At 60.5% G+C, this 17,485-nt stretch overlaps 1 protein-coding gene across 1 annotated transcript; it reads right to left on the bottom strand.

The window, feature by feature from the left end:
- Window positions 1–7: 7 nt before the first annotated feature.
- PLCB3 (phospholipase C beta 3) lies at window positions 8–16,485 on the bottom strand. The gene is made up of 31 exons (XM_010377075.1): window positions 16,212–16,485; window positions 13,607–13,684; window positions 13,283–13,351; window positions 13,056–13,196; window positions 12,781–12,860; window positions 12,645–12,698; window positions 12,478–12,553; window positions 12,273–12,373; window positions 11,552–11,718; window positions 11,330–11,476; window positions 9,063–9,303; window positions 8,814–8,898; window positions 8,539–8,725; window positions 7,692–7,897; window positions 6,424–6,520; window positions 6,256–6,340; window positions 5,845–5,969; window positions 5,364–5,518; window positions 5,117–5,278; window positions 4,329–4,428; window positions 4,131–4,235; window positions 3,818–3,909; window positions 2,826–2,979; window positions 2,702–2,737; window positions 2,427–2,619; window positions 1,887–2,040; window positions 1,725–1,801; window positions 1,523–1,612; window positions 1,375–1,432; window positions 646–732; window positions 8–564 (listed from the first exon to the last, which is right to left on the bottom strand). Exons 1-31 carry the CDS (start codon window positions 16,308–16,310, stop codon window positions 361–363), a joined length of 3,705 nt encoding a protein of 1,234 aa, XP_010375377.1. The 5' UTR covers window positions 16,311–16,485; the 3' UTR covers window positions 8–360.
- Between the last annotated feature and the right edge of the window lie 1,000 nt (window positions 16,486–17,485).

Here is a 17,485-nt window from a genome sequence, read left to right as displayed (position 1 = left end):
CACAGGGTCCCTGAAATCCACTTTTATTCATGTAAAAACAATCCCCAAAGAATAGAGAAAAAATGTGACACCTACTTCCTGAAGCTCTAGCAGCTCTCCCAGGGAAGGGAGGAGACACTGCTACCTCCAGGTGTGGGTGTCACGGGGAGCAAAGCCCTGACCAGGGCCCTAACCTAAGACTGAGGGCAGGAAGGAGGGGCCCCGGGAGGATGAAGGGAGTTAGCGCAGGTACTTGCCCCAGGTTTAAAAAAATAAAATTTCTAGATAAAAAGTTAAAAAAAAAAAAAAAGCATTAGTGTTGCTGCCTGCCCTCCACCCAGCGCCCACCCTGGCCCTGTGGCCACCTCTTGCTCAGCCAGTTCAGAGCTGTGTGTTCTCCTCCTGGCTCTCCGAGTCAGCGCCCGACAGGTGCCCGCTGCTCCCAGGTGCGTGACCGTTGCTGGCACAGGCCACCAGAAGCCCATCCCCCAGCCCCTCCGGCATCTCGCCCAGCAGGCTCCTGCGGATCTCCTGGGGGAGCCTCGCCCGCTGCTCCTGACACTCCTGGGCCAGCTGGGCCAGCAGCTGTGGGAGGAGGACGGGCATCACAGGCGAGGCCTGGCTGCCTTGCACCCCATCTGCCCGCCTGTTCGCCCATGGCCTCACCTTGGGCTCCTCTTCTGCCAGCTGTTGCAGGACCTGCTGCTGCCCAGCCACAAGACGGTCATGCCGCTGCTTCTGGGCCTCCTCCAGCTACAGGGGTGGGCAAGGGCTCAGCTGAGGGGCCCTGAGGGGCTAGGGCCTTGAGGCTCTAGCTGGGTATAGAAGTCAGGTGGGCGAGGCCAGGCGCAGTGGCTCACACCTGTAATCCCAGCACTTTGGGAGGCCGAGGTGGGCAGATCACCTGAGGTCAGGAGTTCCAGACCAGCCTGGCCAACATGGTGAAACCCCATCTCTACTAAAAATACAAAAATTAGCCAGGCGTGGTGGCGGACGCCTGTAATCCCAGCTACTCGGGAGGCTGAGGCAAGAGAACTGCTTGAACCCAAGAGGCAGAGGTTGCAGTGAGCCAAGATCGCACCACTGCACTCCAGCCTGGGTGACAGAGCGAGACTCCGTCTCAAAGAAAAATAAAAAAAGAAGTCAGGTGGGTGAAGGCTCCCAGGGTGATGTATCAGGGTTGTGAAAGGACCAGGCCCAAGGATACCAAAGCCAGAGGCACTGGTGCAGACAGTTGGCTTTGGGTATGATGCGGGTACCCTGGGGCTGTTGGGCACTCGAGAAAGGCTCTAGAAGAACCTTGAGGGCAACGTGGCACCAGGCCAGGCACGGAGATGGGTGTCTGATGAGTGAAGGAAGGGACGTGGGGTAGGGTGGCCCAGGAGCCCGACTCACCCGACGGATGGAGTTGACTGACTCAGTGATGTGCCGACGGTTAATCTCCGTCAGTTCCCTGCACAGGAGCAATGCAGGATGGCTCGGGGCCCAGACACCCACCCTGCCTCCCCAGTACCCAGATGGCCCCCGGCCCCGGTGCCCTTACGCCTCCTTCTTATGCTTATCCCTCGTCTTGGCCTCCGAGATGCTGTTATGGCGCTTTCTGTCCAGAATCTTCTGCAGTTCCTTCTTCTCCCTTGAGAAGCCGGCAGGGGAAAAGGAGGGGTCAGCGGCAGAAGCACAGACTCTGCCTTCCTTCTGGTATTAGAAGTCCCCAGCCCTTCCCATAGACCATCCTAGGCCTTCACCTCTCGTTCATCTCTTTCAGCCTCTTGAACTGAGTTGTGTTTGCATCAAGGACGACCTCCCTGAGCCGCTGCAGAGCCTATGGACACAGGGAGCCGACAGGTGACGCCGGGCTGATGACCAGTCTATCCAGGAGGCTTTCCCTGGCCACTGCAGGCCCCTACCTGTCTCAGATGCTCCAGCCTCCGCTGGGCCTCTGCGTCCACCTGGGCCTCCCGCAGCTCCAGCAGGCTCTGCACCTGTCTGTTCTGGAACTCCTGATACCGCTTTGCCTCGTCCTCCCCCTCCTTCGTGTCCTCCACATCAGCGGCCCCGCCTCTGTGAGGAGAACCCCTCTGGGTGATGCTTGGGTCCGTCACATGAACTGGGATGGGGAGGGTGTGGGGGGGGGCGCACATCCCGGCAAGAGATGGCAGACACCACCCCATGGGGCCAGGTCTGTTATGTAAACCAGGAGGCCTGTTAGCTCCACACAAGTGATGGGAGCCTGTTTGGGCAACATGCTCCTTATGGGCTTCAAAAGAGATGTCACTCCCTGGGGACCACGGAGGTGCCTGGCGTGGAAAGCCTCCCCCGTCCTTGCACCCAAACCCTCCTCCCTGGGGGTCAAGGAGCGGCTCTTGCCATCTCTCCATGCCCACCGACCCCCATGTTCACTTCAGTGCACCCAGCACACATAGCACACAGGCGGCCCAGACACTCACAGGGCACCTGGCCGCAGCCGGCACCTGCCCTCAGCCTGTGCCTGAGCCAGGCCATCCAGCAGGCGGCGGGTGAGGGTGACTGCCTTCCGCTGATGCTTCTTGCGCAGCTCCCGCAGGTCTCGCTCTTGCCGGCTCTGGAGCTTGACCAGAGCCTTGTGACCTCGGAGCTCATCCAGCGGGGTGGGGGCCACCTCTGGGAGTGGCAGAGCAAAGGTAGGCAGGGGGTGGGGGAAACTGCAAGGCAGCCCCCCGCCTCCAGGTACACCGCCCCCTACCTGAGAGGATGCTGGCGATGAGATCGTCACGCTGCCCTAGGGAGCAGAGGCCCTGTGAGGAGCTGAAGGACAGGGTGGTGGGGCACCTCCCCGCAGCCCACCCCTGACCCAAGCTGCTCCTTACCTGGGCTGCTGAGGGAGGTGCTGGTAGGGGAGGTGGTGGGGCCAGGGGGCCGGCGGGGGGAGGCATCCAGTGGGCTAGGGGTGGGGTTTGGGGACAGCTGAGACCCCAGCTGCTGAGACTGGGTGTCCTGGCACATCTCTTGGCCAGCCTGAGCCTACAGGGAGAAAGGAGAATGCTCTTTCCAGAAATGCTGTTCCCTCCAGACCCTTCTGTCCTCTACCACCTCCCAGGGCCCCTAGCACCCCTGTCAGCTTCCCTTAGTCCAAGCCACTGCTGGGCTGCTCTGTAACAGGAGGCTGTCTGCATGAAAAGAGCTATAAATCAAGCCTTTCTAAACCCCTTTTCCACATGAGCTATGGGGAAGATAACATAATGCCAGCCCACTGCATGCACTCAGGAACACCCAGATTGTTCTGGAAAGGCCTGGCCCAGCCCCAAGCCTCCTCTCCTCCCTGCCTGTGTCCCCCAGCCTTGCCTACAGTCGCTCATTTTCCGTGCTGCTCAGCTCCTGATTAAATCAACAGAGGACTCCACCAACCGCAGAGTGGGTACCAGCCTCTCCGCTAACAGCTCTGGGCAGCCCTAATTGCAGTCATCTCTCCCCGCCTGCCTGCCACAGGCCCCGGGGGGACTGGGTCTGGAAGCACAGGTGAACCTCTGAGCCTGACCCCTCCCCACGGAAGCCACTGCCCTCCTCATGGCTCCCAGGACACCACATATGAACAGCTTCTGTGGCTTCGCACTGCCCTGACAAAGTGAGTGGGACCCCTGTACCCCCACTCTGAGCCTGTATGGAGCTGGAGGAATTCCAGCCCAGGTCTGACCTGAAGGCATCCTGAATGCAAATGGGTGGTTTTCATCTCCTCAAAATCCCAGGGCTGCCAAGCCTATTGCACTAGAGAGACCAGAAGCCTCCTCACATGGCCACAGCAGTCACGTCCAGTGGCCCCCTGGGTCACAGTGAGCCTGAGCCCTGCCGTGCCCCGGCTCACCTCACTCTCCCCAATGAGGGCGGCCAGCTGCCGGGCCCTCTGGTCCATCAGGCTGACGTGCTTAATGGGGTTGATCAGGGCCTCCGCGTAGTCTGCGGGGAGGCAGAAGGCCAGGGTCTCAGAGACAGAGCCCCCAGGCCACCCCCACCCGCCAGCTCTGGTCACAATGAGGAATTCCAGAGCTTGTCCTTGGATCTGGGGATCTGTTCCCCACTCAGTCAGGGCCATCCAGCTCAGCAACTCCCAGGCCCTGGGGATGGCCCTTGTCCCTCACACTCCCTGGCCAGGCCGGCCCTGCCCAACCCCAGCTCACCCTGGTGGTCATCAGGAATGTAGTCCGAGGCTTCAGTGTAGATGAGCAGGGCCGGAAGGCACAGCGGCTGGTTGGCCTCGTTCCGCAGGCAGACGTAGTGGTAACCTGGGTGGGCAGGAAGGCAAGGTTGGCTTGCTGGGCCAGGCGGGGGCCCTACCCACTGCCCGCTGTGCTTCCCAGAGTCCACCAAGGCCTCACCAGAGCGGATGGCAGAGACAGGCAGGATCCGGTGCCCTACAAATTTACCCCCCTCCTCAAAGGCTGCGATGCGAAGTGAAGCCAGCGTAGGCAGCACCACCTGTGGGCCAGACTGGAGCTGAGCCATGGGGCTGACCCTGAGCCACCATGGCTACCAGACCACAGCTAACCACAGCCATCAAAGCCTAACAGAGCAGACCTTCAGACAGGCTGGCCTACTGACCATCAGTCACCATTGCCACTAAGCTGATGGCTGACCCCAACTCCATGGCCTGGCCTAATGGATGACTATAGCCATCAGGACCCTGAGGCAAGATGACAGGCAGCCAGGCCCCTTCAGGGCCCCCACAGACAGTTCTGGTCATCGCCAGTTTAGAAACGGGAGCGAGCCATGAGCAGGAAACCAAGAACGCATGCGCCTAGGTTGGGAGCAGAGGCCGCATCCATGCAGGGCCGTGCAGGGTGCGGAAGAGCGGATATGAGCTTGGGGTTGTGACCTCAGCTCCTGCCTCGGAGACGGGGCAGGCTGCGTTCACTCCTCGAAGGGGACACAAGACCTCTGGCTGACACCCCCAACCCCATCTCACCTTCTCACCCTGGTGTCTTACCCTGAGGAGGGCAGGGAGCCTGACGCTCGGACAGGCAGGTCCTGGGGGACCCATGGTGCCCCCCACTTTCTGATCCCCAGTCGCCAACAGTGTACTTGGTTTTTGTTCTCCCACCTGAGAACCGGGGCGGTCTGTGCTGGATCTGCCCTGTGCCTGAGCAGGTGCGGGGGCCAGGCTCACCTTGGGGAAGTCAAAGGGCTCCTCATCCCACACGGGGTTGAACGAGTTCCCCTGAGAGGTCCGGGTGCGGTACTTGCGCCGCGTGTCAACAGGGAGGCCAAACATGTCCACCTCCACGTAGATGCCCACCTTCCTGTCGGATAGGAACTGCCCCGAGATCACCTGGGGGGTGGGCCAAGGAAGGTGAGGCAGATGCTGAGCGTCCTGCCCCCAGGACATCCCTGGCCTGAGCACCCCCAGGCCCCACCTTGACCCGCAAGGCATTGGCCACGATGCCATCCACGATGACCTCAGTGAAGGGGTCGAAGGATTTGTCAGGCCGCCGCATGAACTCCGGCTTCAGCAGGTACCCGCTGCGCCCGTTGTACTCAAAAACGCCCGCGTTGAGCTGCATCGCCACATCTGGGGTGCCATGGGCCAGTTGAGCAGGGCCAGGGATCAGGCAGGGCGGTGCCATGTAGGGGACGGGAGACCATCAGGTCAGATGGTATCCAAGGTCCAGGGCCAGGGGTGGGCTCAAATGGCATCAGGGTCCGGATCCAGGACAGATCAGACAGGGGAGGGGTCTGGCATCAGCCAAGGGCAGAGGCGGGTGAGTCAGGGGCTGGGTTCCCCTGGGATCTGGGATTAGATAGGGTCAGAGGTCTGTTCAGGCAAGACCAGCAGGATCATGGGTCAGAAGTCAGTAAGACTGAGGGTCGGGATCAAGATGGGGGGTCAGGGCTCACCAAGGGTCTGGAAGTTGAGCGCAACAAGCTGGCACCCTACGTTCCAGAAGAGCTGGGGCATGTAGTTGGAAGAGTCCACACGGGTGCCCTTGGGGTAGATGCGGCTGAGCTGCTGCTTGTTGTATCTGAGGTTGGTGGTCAGGGGCCACACAGGTGCCAAGGCCCACCCCATCAGCCTTCACCTCCAGCCTCAGCCAGGTGCTCCTGTGACCCCCACACCCGGCCTCCATTTCTCAGCCTAGCCATGCCCCCTGAGACTGCCTGGACCTGCCCAAGCCACAGGCCAGGGTGCAGGAGAGCCGCCAGAGGGCCAGCACCCTGTGCAGATGGCACACGTGGGGACAGAACACCGCAGCTGGCCTCCAAGCGCCCCACTCTGGCCTGCCCGCCCACAGCACCTTCAAAGGATACTCCACAAACTCCATGGGACTCTTGGTCAGTTGCTCCATGGCCTTGGTCTCCACGAAGGACGACATCTCGAAGCATTTGTTCCTCTCTTGGGGTGAGCCAAGAGACGGCATCAGACCTGGCAGGGCTGAGCTGGGCAAGCTCCCATGGCTGCCACCCACCCCTACTCACTTCGAGCAGCCTCAAAGGACTTGAACTTGACAGGCTCGATGTAGTTGACAAGCGTGGACATCTCCTCAGTGGCATTCACCTCGCTGCTGGCCGTGCCCTGTGGGCCCCAACCCAGGGTCAGCAGTGCCACTCCCGCCACAGCTGGCCATTCCCTCACTGCCCCCCATGAAGGAGGTGCTGACCCTCTTCCCACCACTATCCACGCACTGCTGGTGGTGCCAACAATCTTCTTCCTGGGGTCTCACTGATGCGCCCTGGACACCACCCGGCTCAAGCAATTTTCCTGCCTCAGCCTCCCAAGTAGCTGGGTTTACAGGCGCCTGCCACCTTGCCTGGCTAATTTATGTATTTTTAGTAGAGATGGGGTTTCACCATGTTGGCCAGGCTGGTCTTGAACCTCCCGACCTCAGGTGACTCGCCCACCTCAGCCTCCCAAAGTGCTGGGATTACAGGTGTGAGCCATCTCGCCCAGCACATATAGTTGTTACAATTATCATTACTTTTACTGAATCATTTGGGAGTAAATTACAGACATCATGACCCTTTACCCATAAATACTTCAGCATATATGGACATTCTCTTATATAACTCCAATACAATAATTAAATCCAGGAAACAAAACATTGACATATTATCTAATATGTAGTTCATCTTTAAATTTCACTAACTGCCCTAGTAATTGTCTTTATAGCAATGTCTTTTTTTTTTTTTTTTTTTTTTTGAGACAGAGTCTCCTTTTGTAGCCCAGGCTACAAAATCATAGCAATGGCGCGATCTCAGCTCACTGCAAGCTCCACCTCCCAGGTTCAAGGGATTCTCGTACCTCAGCCTGCCGAGTAGCTGGGATTACAGGTGTGAGCCCATGGCTCAGACTGATTTTTTCTATACCACTCCTCACAGCTACTCAATGCTCCCCATGACAACGCTCCCCGCTCCTGCACCCCCGGCCCTGCCCTAGGACCTTTGCACATGCTGTCCCCCTTCCTGAGCTCTGCCAGCCCCACCTCCCTGCCCAGGGCTGCCCTCTGCCAGTTCTGTGCCCTAACTCGCACCTCCCAGGCCACATCACCAGGAGAACTGTATGCTTGTTTCCATTCCTGATGACTGAAGACCCCTCCTCCCACCTTCACTCACACCCACACTGAGCCCCAGGAGGCGGGGTGATGTCGGTCTTGGTGGTCAGACCCTCAGCCCCCAGTGGCGGTAATAAACTGCTTGGGAGGTAAATAGATGCTACCTCCCCGACCTGCCCGCCCTCTGGGCCTGACCTCATCTGTGGTCGGCTTTTTGGGGTCTGTCTGCTCCTCCTCTTCCTCATCTTCCTCCTCATCCTCACGGTCAGCAGGTCCAAGAGCATAGGGGCCCCGGTTCAGGCCCTCCTCGCCCAGAGACTTCCGAGGCTCTAGGCTGGGCTTCTCAAGCCCCCCCTCCTCCCCGTTGCTCAGGCCTGGGCAGCTGTCAGAGCTGGGCGACCCTGCAGAGGACAGGGCCACAAGGTCAGGGGTCAGGACCACATAGCTGCTTAGGAAGCCTGGAGGGGTTTTTCCCAGTAAGTACAGGTGACTCAGTGGGGAATTCAAGGGGTACTCTCAGAGAAGTGTGGCTTGGGGAGAAGCCAAGAGGTCAGGGGTCAGACAGTATTAAACCCAGTAGTGGTTGAGAGGGATCATAGGTCAAAGGTAAAGGTCTGGGGTGATATTCAGCAGGGATAGGGTGGTTCAGTAGGGTGAGAAGTCAGGAAGTAGGGTACCACAGCCTTAATAGCCGGGTAAGAGATGACACAGAGGGGTTACAGGTCACGGGTAAGCCAGAGCCATGTCTAAGGAGGGGGCATAGTGAGGTGAATCGTCAGGGGTAAGAGGTCAGAGGTCAGCTGAAATGATAACTAACTGGGCAGGTGGACTCAATGCAGCTCGGTGAAGCATGCACCTGAGGTCAGGGGTCAGAGGCCCCACACCAGCCGACAGGTGGTGAGGAGAGAGGCCAGTTGTGGGAACAGGTGCACAGCGAGGCAGGAGGATGGGCTGGGGGTCTGGGGTGAAGTGTCATGGTGCCGAGAGCATGAGGCCAGAGGCTGGGGTCAGGTCAGGGTGGCGGGCCAGGCTGGGGCCCTACCAAGCTGCGGGGAGGAGGGCTCAGTGGCAGCGGAGCTCTCGCTCAGGGCTGAATTGCTCTGCTCCAGCGGCCGCTTGCGCCCAGCGCTGTCTGGGCCACCTGTGCTGGGTCTGTGCCGCTTCTTGTTCTTCACCAGGATACGGCCCATCAGGTCCTGGGGGCTGGGCAGGGGAACACCTGGGGCCAGCTGGGCAGGCATGGACGAGTCAGGGCCCTGGACCAGGTCCGCAGCACCCTGGCCCGCATACCCCCACCCTCGCTCTGAGCCCCCGTACCGGGTACTTGTCCAGAGGATCGATGAGTAGCGCATCTCCAAAAATGGAGCGGCAGTACTCAGCCATCTTTGCCTGCTGCTTTGCCCTGCGGAGCCGAGGTCAGAGGTCAGAGGTCCCTAGGGGAAGCTGGGGTCTACAGGACAGGTCAGTGGCGGTTCACAGGGTTGGAGGTCCCTGAGCAGTCCAACAGCGCTGAGGTGGGAGGGCTGTCCCTGGGTCCATGGGGTTTCATGCCAGGGGCTCACTCACGAGTCCACGTGGTTCTCGAAGGAGAGGATGACGGGGTAGGGCGAGGTCTTGAAGGCAGTCTCGGCAATGGCCTCCAGCACGTCGCGCAGAGGCACCTCCGTGGTCATGGTGAAGCCATGGGTGATGAAGGGTTCCTCCTCGGGCGGCCGTCCTTTCCACACATCCAGCTCCACACAGCGGCAGCCCCACAGCAGCACCTGGCGGTACATCTCCACCGACGAGGTCCCGGCCAGCTGCCCAGCTGGGGGCAAGGCTCTGTCACCAAGGCCGCCCACCAGCCCAGCTCCTCACCATCCCGGCCCCACGTGGAACCAGGCCATGCTGGATTTGCAGAGGGCTCTCCATCTCTCAGATAGATACCCACCACCTAACCATCCCACCAGCGTGAGCTGAGGGAGTCATCCCTGAGGCTCACTGTAGCTCCTCACTCACTCAACAATCGCCCCCTCTCCTCCCTCCCTCCACCCATCTCAGCCCTGGCACAGCTCACACCACTTCCTGTGTGGAAGACTCCAGGCCTCCCTGCCTCCAATCCAATCTCTCTGTCCTTTTTTTTTTTGAGACCGAATCTCACTCTGTCGCCCAGGCTGGAGTGTGGTGGCACGACCTCGGCTCACTGCAACCTCCGCCTCCCTGGTTCAAGCGATTCTCCTGCCTTAGCCTCCCGAGTAGCTGGGATTACAGGCGCCCACCACTATGCCTCGCTAATTTTGGTATTTTTAGTAGAGACAGGGTTTCACCACGTTGGCCAGGCTGGTCTCAAACTCCTGACCTCAGGTGATCCTGACCTCAGCCTCTCAAAGTGTTGGGATTACAGGCGTGAGTCACTGCACCTGGCCTGAATCCAATCTCTATAGAGTACCTGGCATCATCCTTCTAAGAACATATCATATCAGGTCACATCACCTCTTCTGCTTCACCCTCCAAAAAGCCTCTCCCTCCCACTCAGGATGAATCCAAGTGCCTCTGGGCCCCTGGGCTTAGCCATGCCTTGCTCTGCCTCTCTTAACAGGCACCTATCCCCAGCACTCTGCCCCCTCCAGCTTCCTTTCTGCTTTTTTAAAAAATTATTATTTATTTAATTTTTTTTTGAGAAAGGGTCTCACTCTGTCACCCAGGCTGGAGTGCAGTGGTGCAATCACAGCTTACTCCTGCCTCAACTTTCCCAGAACCAAGGGATACTTCCACCTCAGCCTCCCAAGCAGCTGGGACCACAGGCATGCACCACAATACCCAGCTAATTTTTTTTTTTTTTTTTTTTTTGAGACGGAGTCTCGCTCTGTCGCCCAGGCTGGAGTGCAGTGGCCGGATCTCAGCTCACTGCAAGCTCCGCCTCCCGGGTTTACGCCATTCTCCTGCCTCAGCCTCCCGAGTAGCTGGGACTATAGGCGCCCGCCACCTCGCCCGGCTAGTTTTTTGTATTTTTTAGTAGAGACGAGGTTTCACCATGTTCGCCAGGATGGTCTCCATCTCCTGACCTCGTGATCCGCCCGTCTCGGCCTCCCAAAGTGCTGGGATTACAGGCTTGAGCCACCGCGCCCGGCCAATACCCAGCTAATTTTTAAAAAATTATTTGTAGAGATGGGGTCATGCTATGTTGCCAAGGCTGGTCTCAAAACCTGGGCTCAAGTGATCTACCTGCCTTAGCTCCCCAAAGTTCTGGGATTACAGGCATGAGTCACCACACCCAACCCCCTTCCAGCCTCTCAAAAGCACCCTGCAGGCCGGGCGCGGTGGCTCATGCCTGTAATCCCAGCGCTTTGGGAGGCCGAGGCAGGCAGATCACCTGAGGTTGAGAGTTTGACAGCAGCCTGATCAACATGGAGAAATCCGTCTCTACTAAAAATACAAAATGAGCCGGGCATGGTGGCGCATGTCTGTAATCCCAGCTACTTGGGAGGCTGAGGCAGGAGAATCACTTGAACTTGGGAGGCAGAGGTTGCGGTGAGCCGAGATCGTGCCATTGCACTCCAGCCTGGGCAACAAGAGCGAAACTCCGTCTCAAAACAAAAAAAATGCACCCTGCAGTCTCTCCTGCTGCAGGCCCTAACACAAGCCATTCCAGTCCTTCCCTGGTAAAGCCACCATGAGGCACACTCCCGCAGAGAGGCCCCCCTGCTCAGGGCCGCTGCCTGTTCCCTGCCTGCATCCTCAGCACTGGCCGATGAATGAGCAAATGGGCCAAAAGGACCGTGCCCCAGGAGGAGTGGGGCAATGCAAGGGTTACAGGGCAGAGGCCATGGGCCCCACCCTTGCTCCCCGCTCACCAGTGAGATAGGTGTTATGCGAGGAGTTGATGAAGTAGGCACTCAGCGGCTGGGTCATGTCGGTGCTCAGATCCAGGGCTTCCAGGGGCAGGATGCCATTCTCCTCGCCTCCCAGGTAGCGGCTAAAGCCCTCCATGGACATCTGGTCTGGGGTGGGAGGGGATCAGCAGGGTCAGCTGGGGCCCCACCTGCCCCCACCCACCTGCACCCTGGCCAGCTCACCTCGCTCCAGAAACTGCTGGTTGGGCTCATACTTTTCGATGAGCAGTCGGGCCTGGGAGGGCCGCAGCGGCGGGTACAGCACTTCGTTGAGTCTCGGGTCGCGTTGCTTCTGGTTGATGAAGTCCATGAGCTGCTCCAGTGTCAGGTATGGCTTGCCCTTGGCGCCTCTGGAGGGGGCAGGAAGCCGGGTGAGGATGGAGCCTTGCAGGGCTCCCATCCCCTCACCAAGCCCTTGCCCTGGGCAAAGGAGTCAGAAGGCCTGCCCCTGGGTCTGGCACCCAGTGAGTGGGACTCTGGGTGAGTCATGGCCAACCTCTGGGCCTCAGTTTCCCCCTTCACTCTCCTGACCACTCAGGATTGTCAAGGCAGCAGACTACTGGGCACTAGCAATGGCCAGGGCTGAGGAACTACCAAGTGGTCAGCCCACCACCCCTTGCTTCCAGACCTCACAGCACACCTGAGCCTTGGACCCCATTGCAGAGTGGGCTGATTAAACCAACCCTGGTACAGGGTTAGCCCAGAGCTACCTGTAACTGAGGGGCAGAAATAGCCGCTCTGAGCACAGGCACATCATCGACAGGTTCTCCCCGGGCACCCACCCGCCCCCGGCGCTCCAGGACCCGGCCCACCAGTTTCCCCTCTCCCCATTGAGCTAGAGGCGCGCTAAGCAGAAGCCAAGCACAGAGCATAGGGGCTGGGAGGCAGGCTGGGCCCTGCTCACATCTCCAGCAGGATCTTGTCAATGTCCGGCCGCAGACACAGCTTGTTCAGGAACCGCTCAAAGATTTCCAAGGAAAACTCATCAGGCCGGATGGACTCACTCTGGAGGTCGAGGAGTGTGGGGTGAGAGGCCAGGGGCAGCCAGCCCCGGAAGGGTGGGTGCCCACCATGACACCCCACCCCGCCCCTGCCCCCACCCCACATACCCGGTTGAAATTGAGGCCACAGGATTCCAGCGCAGTCTCCACCCGCTTCTTGTCTGCTGAGAACATCTTCAGGATGCTGATGCGGGCAGGAGGGGTTCAGGGTCAGTGGAAGACAAAGGCTACCAAGGTCAGGACAGAAGGAAGGTGCTGGGGGAAGGGATGCTCACTTCTTGACGGGGATCCGACCATCCTGGTTCACCTGCAGCTTCAGCTTTGTGTATCTGGGGAGGCAGGTGAAGAGGTCACACCCTGAAAACGGCCACGTGAACCCCCCAGCTCCCCCTCAGGTGGCCTGGGGCTCACGCTTTGCGCAGGAAGGTGTTCCGGGAGGCATTCTGAGCCAGGATGTTCATAGCCAGCTTGAACAGCTCCTCGGACCAGACCTGGGGGGCCAGTATACACGGGGAGGCGGTGAATGGGGGACAGAGGGGCTGCCCAGCCACAACCCAGGTCCACAACTATCTCTGGTACACAGAAGGTCACAGAGCAGCCTAGAACACAGCAGGTGTTCGGTAAGTGACGGCCAACTCACAGAATAAGACAGTGACTCCCCGCTTGTCCCCTTGGTGCCAGCCCACCTTGGCTGTGTCATCCTGCACGGCCATGAAGTTCAAGAACACTGTGTTCACCGGGTCTGGCCCAGACACCACCGTCATCAGCTTCTCCTCCAGCCGGGCATCGGGACCCCCAAAGCCCAGAACTTCCCGGATCTTGGGGTCCTGAGTAGGTGACAGCGAAGGGTGAGGAGGGGCTCCCAGGCCTCACAGCCTCGCTGTGGTCTTCACTCCCAGGTTCCATCACTCACCTTGGGCAGGCGGGCGTACCGGCCTGTCCGTGTGTCCCTGATGGAACTGATGTCCAGTGTGTCCACCTCCTGGGGGGAACCAGATACCGGGTTGGGTATGAGAGGCTGTAGGGCGACAGCCAGGAGCCTCCAAGCTCCCTACCCAGGCCAGGGAGTGGCCAGCCCCTGGCTATAGCCCCAGCCTCAGCTCCTGCCCTGAGCACTTCCTGTCTGGGCAGCAGTGGGAGAGGTCAGCCTGCAGCGGGGCCCCACCCCCACGGGCAGGGCAGGGGTCTGGGACAGGGGCCCTTGGCCTGAGCGAGCTGCACCAGCGCCCCCCCTCACCATGTTGGGGCCTGTCCAGTACAAGAAGAAGCCACTGGGGTCCACACGCAGGGTCACCAGGTTCCGACTGGAGGTCTCCTGGGGTCAGCACAGGGCAGCAGGGGTCAGGGAGTGAGGCCTGTGGTGCAGGCCTGGCCCTGGGGGCTCTCCCATCATGCACCCCAGAGTTCCTGCCCGTGAGCTAAGACGAAACCTCATCCAGTCCACAGGTCCTGTGTGGCTGCCTGTGGCCCTCAGAACAAAGCCAAGGTCCTAGGTGTGACGTTCAGTGTCACACCTGGAAGGGCTCCCCAGCCCCCATCCTGGGCTCCGTTTCCCCAGAAGTGCTGAGATCTCTGTGACGGTGACAGCCCCCCTAATTCACCCCACTACGGAATGTTTAAGGCATGAAAGTGAGAAGTCTGACTCCCACTGCCCTTCTGCGTCCCTTGGGATACTACGATGACCCCCCTGGTCTGCCTCAAAGTCCATTATTCACCTTACCGCATCTGCCGGGGTCCTCACAGCCTCAAAGCTCATCCCCATCTTACAGAAGAACAGTCCCCCTAGAAGGCGACTCACCCTACTCTCAGGACAGGGCAGTGAGCTCTTCCTCCCTCAAACAGCCCTGCAGCTGGCAGGGGGCAGGGAAGTGCATGCCAGCACCATTTTCTGAGAAGGGCCCGGTCCCTGGCAAACTCCCAGGGCCACCCCGTGTGACTCAGGACCAGCAGCCAGAGGGGCTGTTCTCCAGGGCTTAGACTCAGCCAGGGCCAGAGTGACCAAGTGGCTACAGGTAGAACTCTCCTATTCCAGGCTCTTCCAGCCAGAAAAGGACCCCACCTCATGTTGGGCACCACCCCTAAACAGCTGCTCAGTGTCTGGTGGACAATACTGTCATTATCAATACATCTCATATACACACGTCGCCCCTACTGCACACCAGGTACAGTTCTATGCACCTAGCACCTTCAAGCACACGAAGGCCTCCTAACCAGCCTAAGAGACGTGCTGTTGTCACTCCCATTTTACAGATGAGGACACTTAGTTACAGGTACACTTCGTAGCCTGCCCGAGGTCATCGGAGCCAGGCCTTGCTTGCAGGCAGTGTGGTTGCAGCGTCCTGTGACCTGGGAAGCAGGGAGCGGAGACTCCCAGCTCCTGGCCTCAGCCACACCCCATTGTGGGGCCTGGGATAAGTCTCTGCTTTCCAGACCTCAGTTTCCTTTTCTGGAGAATGGGGATTGCAGCAGCCCCACCCATGGCAGGCTTTGCTTACAAAGTATGGGTGTTCATCTGGGAACAGAAGGGACAGAAGGCCCCAAAACTTTGCGGATGCATAGGCCTCCCCACTTCAGTGTGCTGACACCCAGCCCCCAGCCCCTCTCGGGATTCCCAACCCTACCTTGGGTCTGAGGCCCCCCAGTGGTGTGCAGAGGAGGGAGAGGAGTCTATGGGTACTGCCCCTAGGGTTTCCCCCCTACCTCTCCCCAGAGGTCTGGCTCTCAAAGGCAGCCCAGGCCCCCTGCTCTCCTGCCCCAAGCCTCTGTCAGCACCCCCACCCCACCCCCAGGGCCCTCTCCCTGTTCCCACTTCCTTATTTGGGTTTATCACAGTGGAAGGAAAAGAAGAAACTTTTCCCTTCAGGCCAGCCTGGGGGGAGGGGTCTCCCCCGGCCTCTGGGGCACCCAAGCACCCCTCCTCACACACCTGCCGCTTCGGGCCACGCCCCCATCTCCTCCCCCCAGCTCCCACGCCTACCCCGGGGCCCCACCCAGCCGGAAAAGAGCCCAGAGTCTTCCAGGCCCGTGCCTGACCGGGAAGGAGCCGCGAGGAAGCTCAGGCCGGCCGGGTGGAGGCCCTGGGGAAGGAGAGGCCCAGGGGGCAGAAGAGGGGACCCAGGATGGGGATGGGCAGCCGAAGGTGGGGACACGGGCATTTGGGAAGCACCAGGGGCAGGACAGGGAAAGGGGGGCCAGGATGTATTGGGGTTCAAGATCCCAAGCCTAAGGAGTGGGAAATAAAGTTGCCAGGGGTGGAGGAACTTGGGGGGCAAGGTCTCCCCTAGGGGGTGACTGGGTGCTCCCACCTGAGCAGGGAGCTGAACTGGGATTCAGAAGCAGGGCGAAGGGGTGCCAACCAGAATAGGGGGAAAAATGATGAATGGACGAGGACTGTTCAGGCAGGGCACCGGGGAGAGTAGGGACGCCCTGGCACACACCCAGAATGAGGATGCCCCAAGCCAGCCTGGAGGTCAGGGTCCTGCAGCCGGGGAGTCTAGTGCTGAGCAGAGGTCTGGGGACCAGGCCAGGATCGGGGAAACAGAATTAGTCTGGCAGGGTGTGGCGGGAAGGGCGAATGAAAACGGGGGAACGGGATTTATTGGGGTTCAAAGTCTCTGCGCCAAGGAGTGGAGCCCAATTTTCCAGAGCTGAGAGACTGGGAGTTGGGGGGACAAAGTCTTCATTACGGAGACGATCGGGGACTTAAGTTTCCGGGGCGCCGCCAGGCTGGGATGAGGGTGGCGCCACGGGCAGGCGAAGCTGGGGTAGGGGTCCCCAGCGACTGGTCGAGCTTGACAGAAAGAGTCCCGGGATCTGGGCGGAGCAGGGGCCCGCGCGCTTACCTCGTCCCATTTGATGAACTTACTCCCGCGCCGCAGGGTCTCCACCACGGTGGGCGGCTCCAGCTGCAGCGCGTGGACGCCGGGCTGGGCGCCCGCCATGGCCGGGCCAGGGGCGGGTCGGGGACCCACGGAGCCCTGACGGGGACTGACGGCGCCGCTGCTCCCACCACCCGGCCCGCTTCGACCCCGCGGCGTCAGTACCCGCTCGCCCGCGCGCCAGTCTGTCCCGGACCGACCAGAGACCCGGCGGGGCCCGGGCGGGGCGGGGCGGGGACGGGGCGGGGCCTTCCTGGCCCCGCCCCCTCCCACCGCGTCGGACCCTCCCGCCCCGCGTCGGCTCCCCCTGGCGGCCGGGGCGGCAACTGCAGCCGGAGCAGGGATTGGGGCAGGGGCACGCCAACCGGTCGGGGGCTTTGCTGCGTGGCTCAGCAGGACCTGATTCTTCAGGCCTATGGTGGAAGGAGGGTGCTGGGGGCCGAAGTGGCTGTTGGGGAGCAGCTGCAGGGACTGGGTGTAGAGGGCGCTGCTTAAGGCGGTCCGGGATCAGCCCACTGAGGTTTCTGAGCGACGGGGGCTGCAATACCAGAGGAGGGCTGGACTTGGGCCGGGGGTCGCCGCAGAGCCCTGTCGCCCACCCTCTTCTGCCGCACTTAGCTGAATGCAGGAAAAGCTTCTCCCGCCCCCCTCTGCCCTGGCTTCGCCTCACCCACTCTTCTGCTGCGCAGTCCCCCCTCCCTGGGAGCACTTAGCCGGCTAATGGGCCTCCCGCCGGCAGGCGCCCCTCCCCCGTCCCTGGCCCAGGGAGGCCGGGCGCCTGCCACCTCCTTTGAGGACCCAAGCATCCTGGTCTTCGAGAGTGGGCCCTAGAACAGCCCCCTTCTTGTTGCCGCAGACTCCCATGACTGGAGCCTGACTGTGAGCCTCTTGGCTGGGAACCGCGGGGGGGACGCTGTTGTCTGCCTAGAGGGGTCAGAAGCTTTGTGGGTGTCCCCAGACAGGAGGGTTGAGGAGGGGCTCTGCAGTGCCTGGCCCACAGCAGGTGCCCTGAAATCTGCGTTCCAGGGATGGGAGCGGGGAAGGCGCATGGGCAATGGGATGGGTGGGGGCTGCAGCCCCTCCCGCAGGGCTTGGCTGGTGGGGGGGGTTCCTGCCTGGGGGCCCCTGTGGGAGCCCCCCCAATACAGAGGCAGTAACAGCAGCAGGTTTAAAGTAGAACTCATCCAGAGGGGCCAGCCAAGTCACCTAGAAACCCAGAAAGAGATGCAGCTGGCTCT

This window comes from Rhinopithecus roxellana, chromosome 15 (genome assembly GCF_007565055.1).
Source record: "Rhinopithecus roxellana isolate Shanxi Qingling chromosome 15, ASM756505v1, whole genome shotgun sequence".
Classification (NCBI taxonomy): Eukaryota; Metazoa; Chordata; class Mammalia; order Primates; family Cercopithecidae; genus Rhinopithecus; species Rhinopithecus roxellana.
This window is presented reverse-complemented; position numbering and strand designations above follow the sequence as displayed.